This window comes from Theropithecus gelada, chromosome 3 (genome assembly GCF_003255815.1).
Source record: "Theropithecus gelada isolate Dixy chromosome 3, Tgel_1.0, whole genome shotgun sequence".
Taxonomy (NCBI): Eukaryota; Metazoa; Chordata; class Mammalia; order Primates; family Cercopithecidae; genus Theropithecus; species Theropithecus gelada.
In genome coordinates, this window is record NC_037670.1 from 21,475,967 (window position 1) to 21,488,180 (window position 12,214).

Here is a 12,214-nt window from a genome sequence, read left to right on the forward strand (position 1 = left end):
CCTATTAAATTCTGGTGAATTCTGCGCCCCCGCAATTGCAAACATTGGAAAGAACCTCTGAAGTGCCCAGGAACAGCCACGTCTTCCTGACTGAGGTGTGTCCCACCGCTTCCTCACTCCCACCCTGGCCAGTGGTGCAGAGAGACCTGGGACCTTCCTGGGGAGCCCTTTCCACTGGACGCTGGTGGGGGCCAAGAAAGGCCAGCCTAGGCGGACTGGGGAGGGTCTTGGGCGCCCAGCGCTGTGTCCCTGCCACTCGTGCTTGGGCCAGCGGTCCCCCAAGGCTGACTCCTGGGTCACTGCACAGAGGCCACACTGGGTTCCCCGGAGGCCAGGACGGGGCCGGCCGCCTGCAGGAGCTCGTGAGGTAGCAGCTCCGGGGGCTTACCCAGGACTCGAGGAGCGCTCCCCGGAATCCCCCTCCTTAACCCAAACTCGAGCCCTCGGGCGGCGCTGCGCCGCGGACCCGAGTGAGGCAGGCTGGCCGCTGGGGTAGGGCCCGGGAAGTGCCCCAGAGTCCCTCCTGGGTCCGGCCGCAGCCGGGGTTGAGCCAGACTGGAAACCCGTCCCGGGCTTCCCTTGGGAAACGCCTCCTCCCGCCGCACCCGCCCTCGCCCGCCCGGGGTGACCCGCGACGCGCATTTGGGGGTGTTGCCCTGGGCCCTGGGACGCCGCCTCCTGAGATTAAAGTGAGAGCCAGGGCCGGCGGGTCGAGAAGGCGCGAGCTAAGCCGGAGGCAGCGGAGGAGGGCAAGGGGCCGGGAGCGCCGCCCGGAGCTCGGCAGGTGAGCGGCGCCTGTACCGGGGTCCCGGCTCGGGGTCCGGGCTGGGGAGGGGAACCTGGGCGCCTGGGACCCGCCTATGCCCCCTGCCCCGCCCGGAGGTGAAAGCGGGTGTGAGGAGCGCGGCGCGGCAGGTTAGTGCGCCCGAGGGTCGAGCACTGGGGTCAGCCGGACAGGGCGCCTCCGGGGGTGCTGGGAGAGTGCTGGGCGCCTGGGACCCCTTGCGTGCGGCCGAGAGCCCTGGCCGCCCCTGTTGGCTTGGCGTCGCGAGGCTGGGGCAGGTGGTCCTGCGAGTCCCTAGCCAGTTTGTGGAAGAGGGTCCTCCGGGGTCCCCGAAGCTGGCTCCTCGTCCGCCTGCCCTCCAAGGCCCCCGCCTGGGAGCACCGGTAAGCCTTTTCTCTTTGGGGACGAGGACCGGGAGTGCTGTCCGTTGGCTTCTTTGTTTGGGAGAAATCTCTGCAGTCCCGCAGTGTTACCTGAACTCCTTCTGCTTCTTGGTTCCCTACTGAGGTAGGGAGAAACTGGAAACTCGCTGAGATGCCGGGAACGATACGGCCGGCGCGGCGGGGACCGTTGGGCCAGGCTCCGGGAGGGCCTCCGGGCGAGGCGCGAACTGCCCGTCAGTCCCGGGGAGGGACTGCTCGCGACCCAGGCCCCTTTGCGGTGACCCGCTGGCGGCGATCAGGGCCGGGGCCGCCTGGACACCTGGCACCCGTAGTTACCCTCCCGGGAGGAACCCGTCAGGCTCCTTGGCTTGCGCTGCGTGCCGGGTTGGGGGGAAGGCGGGGCACCTGGGCGCTTCGGTCCACCTCAACCTGTCCTGCCGGGCTCGGCACAGTGGCACCCTGAGTGGTCAAGTGCTCCAGCCTAGCAGTGGGCGCTCTGCTGGAGCACGGGTCCAGATGAAAAACTGCGCCATGTCCAGAAAGTTTGTGCGCCGAGAGCCCTGAGCGCTTGTGGCAGAGGAGGGCCTTCGCCCGCTCCGCCGTAGGGCACAGCGCGGTGGCCCTAAATCCTGTTCAGAACGCCCTGGTGGCAGGCCTAGTCACGAGGAATCCTGGTGGCTTGTTTGGGAAGGAAAGGATAACACGGCGGCCCGAGGTGAGCCTGTTGGGCAGGGGACACCAAGGGCTCGGCTTCGAGGCTGCGCAGCCCTCCCCGCCGTGCGAACCTGTGCGGTGGTCCCATGGGAAAGATGAGCGCATCGCGCCCAAGGCAATCCTGACTTCACCGAGCTCCCAGCCGCGAGTACCTCCCGAATCATGGAAAATTACAAAGACTACGCAGCCCAGTTACAAGGCGTTTGAAAAACCTAAAGTGAGACTACTACGGCTGTTGACCTGTCCCAGGAGTCTGGGAAGGTACTCCAGGAAGTGGGGATGGAGCCAGCTCCCCTGCAGGAAGGATGGGGGCTGGGAGTGTGGCAGGGAGAGTTTACCAGCGCAAAGAGACTTGGGGAGGGAGGGAGCTAAGTCAGTCCCGGCTCCTTAGCTGCTGCTGTGAAGGGAGGGCCTGGTGGGTCAGGTAACCAGGAGTTCTCCCAGAAAGTCACTGGAGGTTGCTCAGGAATTCCCCACCTTTGCTGAGTGCTTTTGAAGAAGTGGGACCTGCCCTGCTCGCTGCAGAACTCCTGGACAGATGAGGTTAGAATGAAACCTAGCAACACCCTCGGGTAAGGACACACTAGGCTGGAGAGCTCGGCGTGCATCCTATGGGCTGAGACCTCTGCCTGGAGGTGGCCATCTGCACCTTGGCCTCTGGTTATTTTTGATGATCAGCTGGTGAGCCGGCTGGGCCTTTGTTCTCTGCCTGGACATTTGTTGGGTCCCGAGCAGCTTCCCTTATTCCCACCCGCCAAGGACAACCTTCTAACAACAAGCTTGTGCTGTTGCTGGAGCCTCAGGCAGGGCCTCCCAGGTTGCTAGGTGCTGGCCTACCAGGCACCGTTGGCCACTCTATCTTGAACTCAAGTCACCTTAATCGTAGGAGTACATTTGGCTGCACTGGCATTATAATAATAACCACAGACATTGATGTGGCACTTTCTTTTTTCAGCCAGGCATCATTGCAAACCCTTTATAATATATTTAACTCAATTGTAAGGAAACTGGGGAAGAGAGGTTGGGTAGCTTGTCCAAGGTCTTTAACCTGTCAGGGGCAGAACTGGGGGTAAACACAGCCTATCTGGCTCCACAGGTCAGGGCTTCCAGTGTCGGGCTCTGAGTCGGAGACACAGGATGCCTAGAAGGGGCTTTAGTGACAATCCGCACAGTATCGATTCCTTTTGCTCCTTCCCTGGGTCCTCCCTCCGGGATGTTGGAATGTTACCAGCAAGTGGAGAAAAGGAGGGAAGGAAGCTGAAAACAAGGCACCTGGAATCCTGATTGAAAAGGGCTTGTTCCTGGGCCAGGCTCTGGTTCTCCCGGACCTGAAAGAGCCCAGCCCTGCCCAAAGCCCCACCTGGGCTCCGTGCTGCCCCCTCTAGCAGTAGGACATGGTCAGAGTGCCTAGAACTCTGAAAGGGGGCATGCGGAGGGCTGACCTCCTGGGCCATGGGGGCATTGAGTGACAAGATGCTGGTGCACATGTCCTGCAGAAGGCTGACGTCCCTGGGCCATGGGGACATGGAGTGACAAGACGCTGGTGCACATGTCCTGTAGGTGAAAAGGTAGATGCATGCAGTACATGATGCCAGTAACCACCACCACCACCACCATCGTCATCGGAGTGTGTTGTCCCCCTACTCTGGGTCCAACCTAAGGGTGAGGGCCCTACCAGGAAATGTACACCAGAAGTCTGGCTGATAACTCCTACTCTTTCCCACCTGAATCTGTGGCAGGATTCCCTAGGGGATCTTCATAATAATATGGGATCATTGCCTTGGTCCCAATTACTGCATCAGACTCTGAGAATGGGGCCCAGGCAGCTTATTTATTTATTTATTTTGTCTAAGCCCGCTTGAAAATTCTGGGTTTGGGGAGCACTGAGCAGATCTAAGCCTTGGGCATTGAGATAGAAAGGAAAGGTGAATGGTCAATGGAGTGGTTGTTCAGTTTTGATTGCTGAAGACTTGGAAAGTGGCCTTCCTGGTGGGGAGAGTGAGGCCAGGGAGAGCTCCCTGTGGGGATCCAGAGAGCCCAGGGGCATTGAAGGCCCAGGTGCATTTCTGCTCTCTGGTCCCTCCTGCTCTGCACTCCCTGAGTGTCCCTCATCCCACAGTCACCAGGCCTTTGCTACTCCTCCCGGCCCCGCCTTGCTTTCCAGGACACCTGTCAGGGGGTCTTCCAATACCAGATGCATTGCGTGGCCTCGGTACTGGGGTGCAGGAGCATTATGTACCTGACAGCTGAGGCCTGAATGGGGTCAGCCTTTGTGGGGCCCCTGCTGGCCCTAAGGGTGATTTGGAAGGCCCTGACTTGCAAGCACCAAGTTAGGTATGGGCCTGCGTGTGAAGGAGGGGGCTTATGATGTCCCCATGGCCATTGACCACCCTGGCCCCACCTAGCCTATGGACACCCAGGGAGGGGATCTGTGACAGGGTAGCAGCTTGGTTGAGCACACAGGCAGCTCTTCAGGATGACCTAGAACACAGGCTGCGCTCCAGGAGGACGCAGAGCCTGACCTGGGACTCAGTTATTCCTGGTCGCTGGGCAATGGTCAGGACAGAGGAACTGAATGAGTGGAAATGCACTGGTTGGGTGTCGAGGCTGGTTTTCTAGCAGGGGTGTGGGTAGTTACTTTTGTTGTAAACAGAGTGAAGTTTGAGAGGGCAAGAAACTCAAAGACAGGCTTTTCATCCTCCTGGAGGTGAGTCCACGAGAGGGAGGCGAGGGCTCCAACATCTGTGTGTGGACAGCGCTGAGCCATTGGGCATCGATGGCAGGAGAGCAGGGGGGGTTTAGGGCACAGAACTGTGATAAGAAAGCAGGAAGTGTTTGAAGGGCACCTTGGCTTGTGGTTGCGGCAGCAGAAGTCTGGAAGTTCACTCAAGGGCAGACTAGGTGGAAAAATTGAGGCTGTCAAGTGGGACTCAGAAGAGAGGCTGTGACCATTGGATTTGTTAGAAAAATACGTTCAAGTGAGGTCTGACTTGGCAGATGGAACTAAGCTGAGGCTTTTTATTACTGTTTGTTTGTACGAGGTGCACAATGCAGTGTCAAATTCCCTTTAAGACCATTGCTTTCCAAGGGGCTGTCCTGGCAGGGCACTTAGCCTGACCCCACTGCGGTACAGCCCAGGGGTCACGGGAGAGCATGCTTTCTAGGGACAATGGGCTTGGAGTTCTTTCTGCAAGATTCTGCTGACAGAGAATTCACTGACATTTTCAAGTTCACTGGTGATGCATTTATAAGGAGTTGGGAGCAATGTTGAGAGATCACCATGTCTGGTCTTGACGCTCAAGCCTAATTCTGTTCTGGAATATGTTAGAGAAATGATCTTCCAGTCTTGAAACATACGTTTTTAGGTTTGAGGAATCTTGAAACATGTTTTTACGTTTGAGGAATTTGGTACTTTCTAAGGTAGCTTCGGGCTGTATTTGAACTTCCTTTTTTTTTTTTTTTTTTTTTTTTGAGGCCAAGTGTCGCTCTGTCACCCAGGCTAGAGTGCAGTGGTGTGATCTCGGCTCACTGCACGCTCTACCTCCTGAGTTCACACCATTCTCCTGCCTCAGTCTCCCGAGTAGCTGGGACTACAGACGCCTGCCACCACATCCGGCTAATTTTTTGTATTTTTAGTAGAGATGGGGTTTCACTGCATTAGCCAGGATGGTCTCGATCTCCTGACCTTGTGATCCACCCGCCTTGGTCTCCCAAAGTTCTGGGATTACAGGCATGAGCCACCGCGCCCAGCCTCAAGTTGTATTTGAACTTTCTAATTGTTGGAAACTTGATTTCCCCAGATGGAATCCAAGTCTGCTCTTCTGGAAATTCTGATCACGATTCTGGTATTGTCCTTTGGATGTACGCAGAATAAATTGAATTCCTTCTCCACATAGCCGGGTCTTAGGTGGTTGGAAGATAAACCTTATCTGCCATCATTATGTTATTATTGAGTGCTCGTCATGGGTCGGGCACTGAGCTATGGCCTTGCTTTCTCCCTTAATCCCGCAACAATCCTATTTCTGTATCATCCCCATTTTACAGACTGACTTGGACAAGTTCTTTAAACCTTAGCCAGTGGCTTGTGTGTGGTGTTGAAGTCTCTGCCTGGAGTGACTGGGGGGCCTCTGCCACCTGCCTGCCTGTCATGCCAGGCTGCACTCAGTTTGGGGCACCTGGACTCCTGGGAGGTCACCCACTGTCCTGACTTGGGGTGCTGGTGTTGTCTGGGTGTGGGCATCTCATCTCCCTCTGCTAAATTTCGTCTTACTCATTTGGCCTTTGGAACTGAGAAAATATTTTTTTTCCTGCAAATTGTATTGTATTTCAAATTTACATTTCCAATCATCTGTTGTTGGTGTATAAAAACACATAGATTTTTATATTGATCTTGTATCCCTCAACTTTGTCAAACATGCTTATTAATTTTTTTCCTCAATAGTTTTTGAAGTACAGGTGGTAGGAGCTCCATAAAAACATTTAAATACTGTCTTTGTAAGCTACAAAGCTAGATTTAAAAAACAAAGAGAGAGAGAGAGGGAACCAGACCTGATTTCTGCCCTAAAAAGTTTATAATCTCTTTGGGACAATGAGTCATTCACAGGAAAAGAAACTTGGATGATGCAGGCAATACCTCTCCTGAGGTGATCTTTCTGTTTCTCGCTCAGCCTTTCTCTCTCAGTAGAACTCTTGTGCCAATCATTGTGTATGCAATTTACCTGATTACACGTAAACAAGTGTCTGCTCAACAGCCACTGAAATCCACTGTTGGCTAACTTTCATTTAGTCGTACATTCTATCCTTAAGAGGATAGAACATCTCGTTGTATAATGTGATGTTAGTGCGGTTATTTTGGCAGAAGAGGCTCTTTTTGATCATTTGGTCATTGGCTGGGACGTGTCCGTGGATGGTGATAGTGCTGTCTGGAGTTTGAAGAAGGGTCACTGAGTCTGAGGCTGGCCTGTCTGTTCCCTCTCACACCTCCAGCAACTCGAACAGTACCAGTCACATGTGGGGGCTTCGAGAAGGAGCAGGTGTGTGCACGGTGGTGCATGGTGAGGTCAGTGGAGACTTCACTGCAGAGAATACCCCTGGATCTTGGGTGGGAGTCAGTGTCTATGAGCCTGACTTCATCCGCGTTGACTTGGTTATTTGGAAAGCAAGTCTCCAGCAAACGTGTCCTGAGATCTCCAGAGGAGAGAAACTAGGAGAAATGATTCTTGTTTTGGCAGTAACTTCATCACGTCATGGGATGCAGATATGATACCACAGCATCGTACTGCTGCATGGTGGCCAGTCAGGTGACTCATGGGCTGACTCAACTCTCAGCCCAGGATGGACCAAAACAGTGTAAGGACAGCTGCGTGCCATTGTGAGATTCAAGTGGCTGACACTGTCTGTTTTGAAGAAGGAGCTCCCTGCCATCCAGGAATGGGGCCTGGGTGCCACCCGCTATTGTTTTTTTGCACTTAAAGGAAAATTTCCCCAAGTGCTCATGATGGCTGGCTTTCCAGAATTAAGAGCCGTCATTCCGGTCCTTTAAATGACAGGAGTAAGCATTTGCTAAACAGCATTGTCTCTCATCATCTACGTTACATCTTGCTCCTTTCAGAAACTAGTTAATGAGATGTGCAAGCTTGTGTGAACGAGAAAATGCCTGTTTTGAAGATGAACAGGAGTGAGTGTGAGTTCCTGGTGTTTTCGGGACAGCAGTGCTTCCTCTCTCAGATCAAATGTCAGAGTAGGACTTTCCCCCCTTCTTTTCTCTTCAGCTGGAGAATGTTTGTTATTGTTGTTTGTTGTTTTTGTTTCTGTTTTTTGTTTGTTTGTTTGTTTTTGAGACAGAGTCTCTCTCTGTCGCCCAGGCTGGAGTGCAGTGGCCTGATCTTGGCTGACTGCAACCTCTGCCTCCCGGGTTCAAGCGATTCTCCTGCCTCAGTCTCCCGAGTAACTGAGACTACAGGCACCTGCCACCACACTCAACTAATTTTTGTATTTTTAGTAGAGTTGGGGTTTCACCATGTTGGCCAGGCTGGTCTTGAACTCCTGACCTCAGGTGATCTGCCCGCCTTGGCCTTCCAAAGTGCTGAGATTACAGGTGTGAGTCACCACGCCCGACTCAGCTGGAGAATGTTATTGGCAGCATCACTCTGGTCTTCCATTCCGAAGTCCATGGTAGCTGATTTGGGCACACAGAATATTTTTGTTTATCATGTTCTGATTGCTGGAAGAGATAGGATTATCCTGCCACTGCCTCTGGGTCCCGTGGCTTTTATTTGATAATTAATGGTGGTGGCTCCCGGTGTTCCTTCCTTCCCTGGCTTCCTTGTTAGGGATCGTGAATGAATAGCAAGTGTGGGTTTTGAGCACTGATTCTTCATTCCTTTCAGAGGGCTTCTGAGCTGGGAGAGCCGCCAATGGGATCGAATTTTCACTTCCTGAAACTTCAACCAAACCTATAACTGGGGAGATAGGAGAGCTGAGAAACCAGAGGCGTGAGAATGTGTTTGGTTAGGCAGGACTCTTTGAAAGCAATCTTAGGACGGTACTGAGTTCTCTCCTGCTTATGAGACAAGAATGCGGGATTTATTGTGTTGATGTCAGGCCTGAGGATCCTCTCTCTTCACAAAGCAGACATAGGTAAGGTCTATTAAGATGTGACTAAAAGGCTTAAACGTTTTTGATACATTTTAAATGGTGATCCTTCCCACCTGTATATTAGTCACTTTCCTTTCCTCATACCCAGGAAGATGTGAACTTTAGTTTTAATCCTAGAAAAAATCCCAAAGCTATGACATGACCTGGTTCTTATATTTTTATCTGTACGTGAAGAGTAAATAAATGATCAGTGTATGTTTGTCGTAACCTGTTTGGTGAGGTTTCTCGAGACTAAAAAGTCATACTCATTTTCATTCATGGCAGGTTGTTGGGGTTTTGTAGTTTAATGATTCAGGAGCTAGTTCTGCTTAGGACATAGGAAAGCAATGGTGTGCTGAAGCCAGCCCTACCGTACCTGGCTCCGTGGTGAGCTTCATGTTGATAGCCTGGGAATACTTACCGAATGCAAACCTGCAAATCAAGACAGCCCTCTTTTCCTTCAGCAGGTGGTTAAATGTTTATCAGCTTTATAATTCCTCTTATTTAATGGAAAGTTATATAGCACTCATTTTATGCTAAGCACGAAGCACTTCATTAGTATTAACTCATTTAATGCCCTGGAGGTAGGTGTTACTGTTATCCACATTTGCAGATGGGGAAACTGAGGGACAGAACCTTCGATAGCTTCCTCCAGGTCATGAATAGTGAGTGGCTGAGCGTGAGTTTGGATCTAGAGTCTGGTCTCAGAGGTCAGGGGCTGAACCACTGCCCAGTGCTGCCTGCTGCTGTTTGAGCACCAGTTGTGTGCCAGCAGGCGGGAAATACTCTTCTGCGGGCATGTCACAGGCAGTGGACCCTGGTCTGGCCAGCTCCAAAGCCCAGAGCCTCCTCCAGGCTCTTGTTCTTTCATTGGGAACATGGTCTTCTGGATGGATAATCTCGAACCCCGTTTCTTAAAATACTCTTTGGTCATTTAAAGTCAAGTGGGTAGGGGTGGAAAAAAGCCCTTTATTTGCTCACGAAGTGCTTGTTAAAGAAAAAAAAATCATTCAATGGCATTGTTAAAGACGGCGAGGCGAACTTTATTCAGGATCACGGAGACAGGTACAGGGATCACAGCCAGCAGATTTTGCCGTGGGAAAAAGACTGGGATCCACTTGAGCACAGTATGGGCAAGTGGGAGTTAATTTATAACCAAAGATCAGGGTGGGGTTGGTGGAAAAATCACTAAGAGAAAGCATCAAGGGTAAGGGGGATTCTGGCTGAACCAACCAAACAGGATTCTTGCTGAAGACAGGCTGGGTGATCAGACATCACCTGTGGCGTGGTGGCGGCTGAGGAACCCGATCAGATATCAAGAGTGATCACATACCGAGGGTGGGAGGTTCTGGCTTAACTGACTGAGCAAGGTTTTTTTTGCTAAAACTGGATTTTACAAGGAAATGCACAGATGGCCTAGAAGGTTCAGGAGCCTGATGTAAGTTTGATCAAGCAAAGAATCTTTGTCCGTGGAGAGTGATGTCAGAATGTGGCTTTACTATAAAGCATTTCGTGTTGAAGGCATCTCTAGCTATTATTGTTAACTGTTCACAAAGGACAACAAACGAAATGCCCCACAGCTTTCTTTTCATTACTGCTAATCTTAGAAATGGTCAAAATGGTTGGCTCTGAATTTCTTTCTTTTTTGGGTTTGGGGTAGTAAATGGAGTCACTGTGGACATGTTTTATGGATTCTTTTAAACATATGTATCTATTAAAAATTGGGAGGGCCCACATGGCCAGCTTTAAAACGTCAACCTTGAGCTGTGTCTGGTGCTGAGGCCTGGACCACCCGCTGGGCGGTGGGTGGCTACTGGCAGTGCGTGTGGACGTTCTCTGGGAAAGACGGTCTGATTGCACCTGCTCCTCCTTAGTGCCTGGTACTGTGAGGCACTCCTTCCCCACTCTCCTGGAACCCTCAGCTTAACACAACAGTGGCGATTGCTCTGTCCGTTTTCCCATGAGGACCCTGAGATTTCAACAAGGTTCAGTAACTCACCCATGACACTTCCAGGGAGCTGTGTTGCCAGGAACTGGCCCAGGCCTTTCCCTTCTGAGCCCATCTTGTCCTTAACCTGTGTCAACCTTGATGGGTTTAGTCACCTTGTCGTGTTTCTTCAGCATTTTTATCCCATGCAGTCTCCCTTGAGTAGATGTTCTGTATAGGGGAGATCACAGCTGCCTGGTGAGAACTGGGTTAAATCTAGCAGGAGCCTGGGCTTAGTGGCAGTGGAGTTGTGGGTGGCCTTGAGTCCCAGGCAGTCCCCTGAGAGTCCTTCCCGATGGATGTCTAAGTCATTGAGTGTGTTCCTTCTTCTTCCCGGTCAGGGTGTCCTGGCCGCAGCACTTATAATTGCACCCATCCTCCTCCCCACTCTGATCCCTGAGGAGAGTGCTTCTGCTGTTACCTCTAAGGCACAAGTGGGTCCCAAAGTCCTTAAATATGGAGGGATGTGGGGAAGCGGTGGTGAAGATGCAGGCCAAAGGTTAGCAGGCAACACTGGTCTTTGTTCTAGGTAACCTTCATCTAGAGATTCTTCTAGTTCTTTCTGGATTTATCTTCTAAAAACTAACTGATATGGAAATATTACAGTGCTGTAATTCTTTCTTCTAGGTCATACTGAACATTCCAGATACCTATCATTACTCGATGCTGTTGATAAAAGCAAGATGGCTTTGAACTCAGTAAGTGGTTAATTATTACCTTCCTGGCCTTTTGTTTGTTCCCTTGTCCCTTCTGTTATTCCCAACAGTGTTTATGGGTCAGCAATTGCAAGGGCTATTTGTAGGGAATGCTGGGCCATGCAGATGCTGTTCACCTCTAGAAAGAGTGATTTGGGGCGCAGCCAGACAGCTGCCCAGGTGAGTCGCAAAAGCCATGGCTGTTGGGTAGACGTGAGTGATATGCATTCTCACCTTAACCTTGTCCCTTCCTGCTTTGCGAGGCAGAGGGCAGGGACAAGGAATGGGGACAGATGAGGCAGGATGGCGATAACGGGGGTATGTCCTAGGGAAGAGACCCACGTGGGATCCTATCGATGCCCAACTGAAGGACTAGGAAAAGTCATAACTGCATGAGGCATGGGTGGGCCCTCCCTCTCCCTCCCTCTCCCTCCCTCTCCCTCCCTCTCCCTCCCTCTCNCTCCCTCCGTCCCTCTCCCTCCCTCTCCCTCCCTCTCCCTCCCTCTCCCTCCCTCTGCCTGGAGCCCACTGCCTTTGGAGACAAATGTGGCTAATCTCTGCTCCCCATTGTAACTGACCCATTTGCCTTCTACCTAAAATAAGTGCACTTAGTAAAGAGTTTTAAACACTTCATAGATTCTATATCTGGAAAAGAGACCTTGTTTTCTCCTTTATTTGTTACTGATATTCATGTTTTACTGGGTCTGTGTTTAATTTCAAGTCCACTGCTCAGGAATTTTCGGGGACAAACCTCCTTGCTTACTGCAGCCCTTGCTAGTGGATGGCAAACTCTTAGATGGCTGAGATTGCAGCCTGTGGCTCTCTCATTTAGATGAGAGATTATCTTGTGTTTTCCCTCTGTGTGCCGCTCTGGTTCAGAGTTGTAATCTTCGGACTTTTGAAGGATAGCATTAGTGAGTTATTAAGTGGAGGTGAACTCTGCAAGCCTTGTTTGGCTCATTCCATGATAATCAACTTCCCTGGAGGCCTCATTTAAAGTTCTAAGAGCTATGCT

At 51.7% G+C, this 12,214-nt stretch overlaps 1 protein-coding gene across 2 annotated transcripts in view; it reads left to right on the forward strand.

Moving 5' to 3' along the window:
* Window positions 1–712: 712 nt before the first annotated feature.
* TMPRSS2 (transmembrane serine protease 2) overlaps window positions 713–12,214 on the forward strand; it is a 44,587-nt gene continuing 33,085 nt past the window's right edge. The window contains exons 1-2 of one of the 2 annotated variants that reach the window (XM_025380760.1): window positions 713–784; window positions 11,132–11,202. In XM_025380760.1, coding sequence (XP_025236545.1) covers window positions 11,188–11,202 — 15 coding nt within the window. In that variant the 5' untranslated portion in view covers window positions 713–784; window positions 11,132–11,187. Of the gene's footprint in view, window positions 785–805; window positions 916–11,131; window positions 11,203–12,214 lie in introns of those variants that run through there. The other variant, XM_025380759.1, reaches the window with a different exon arrangement.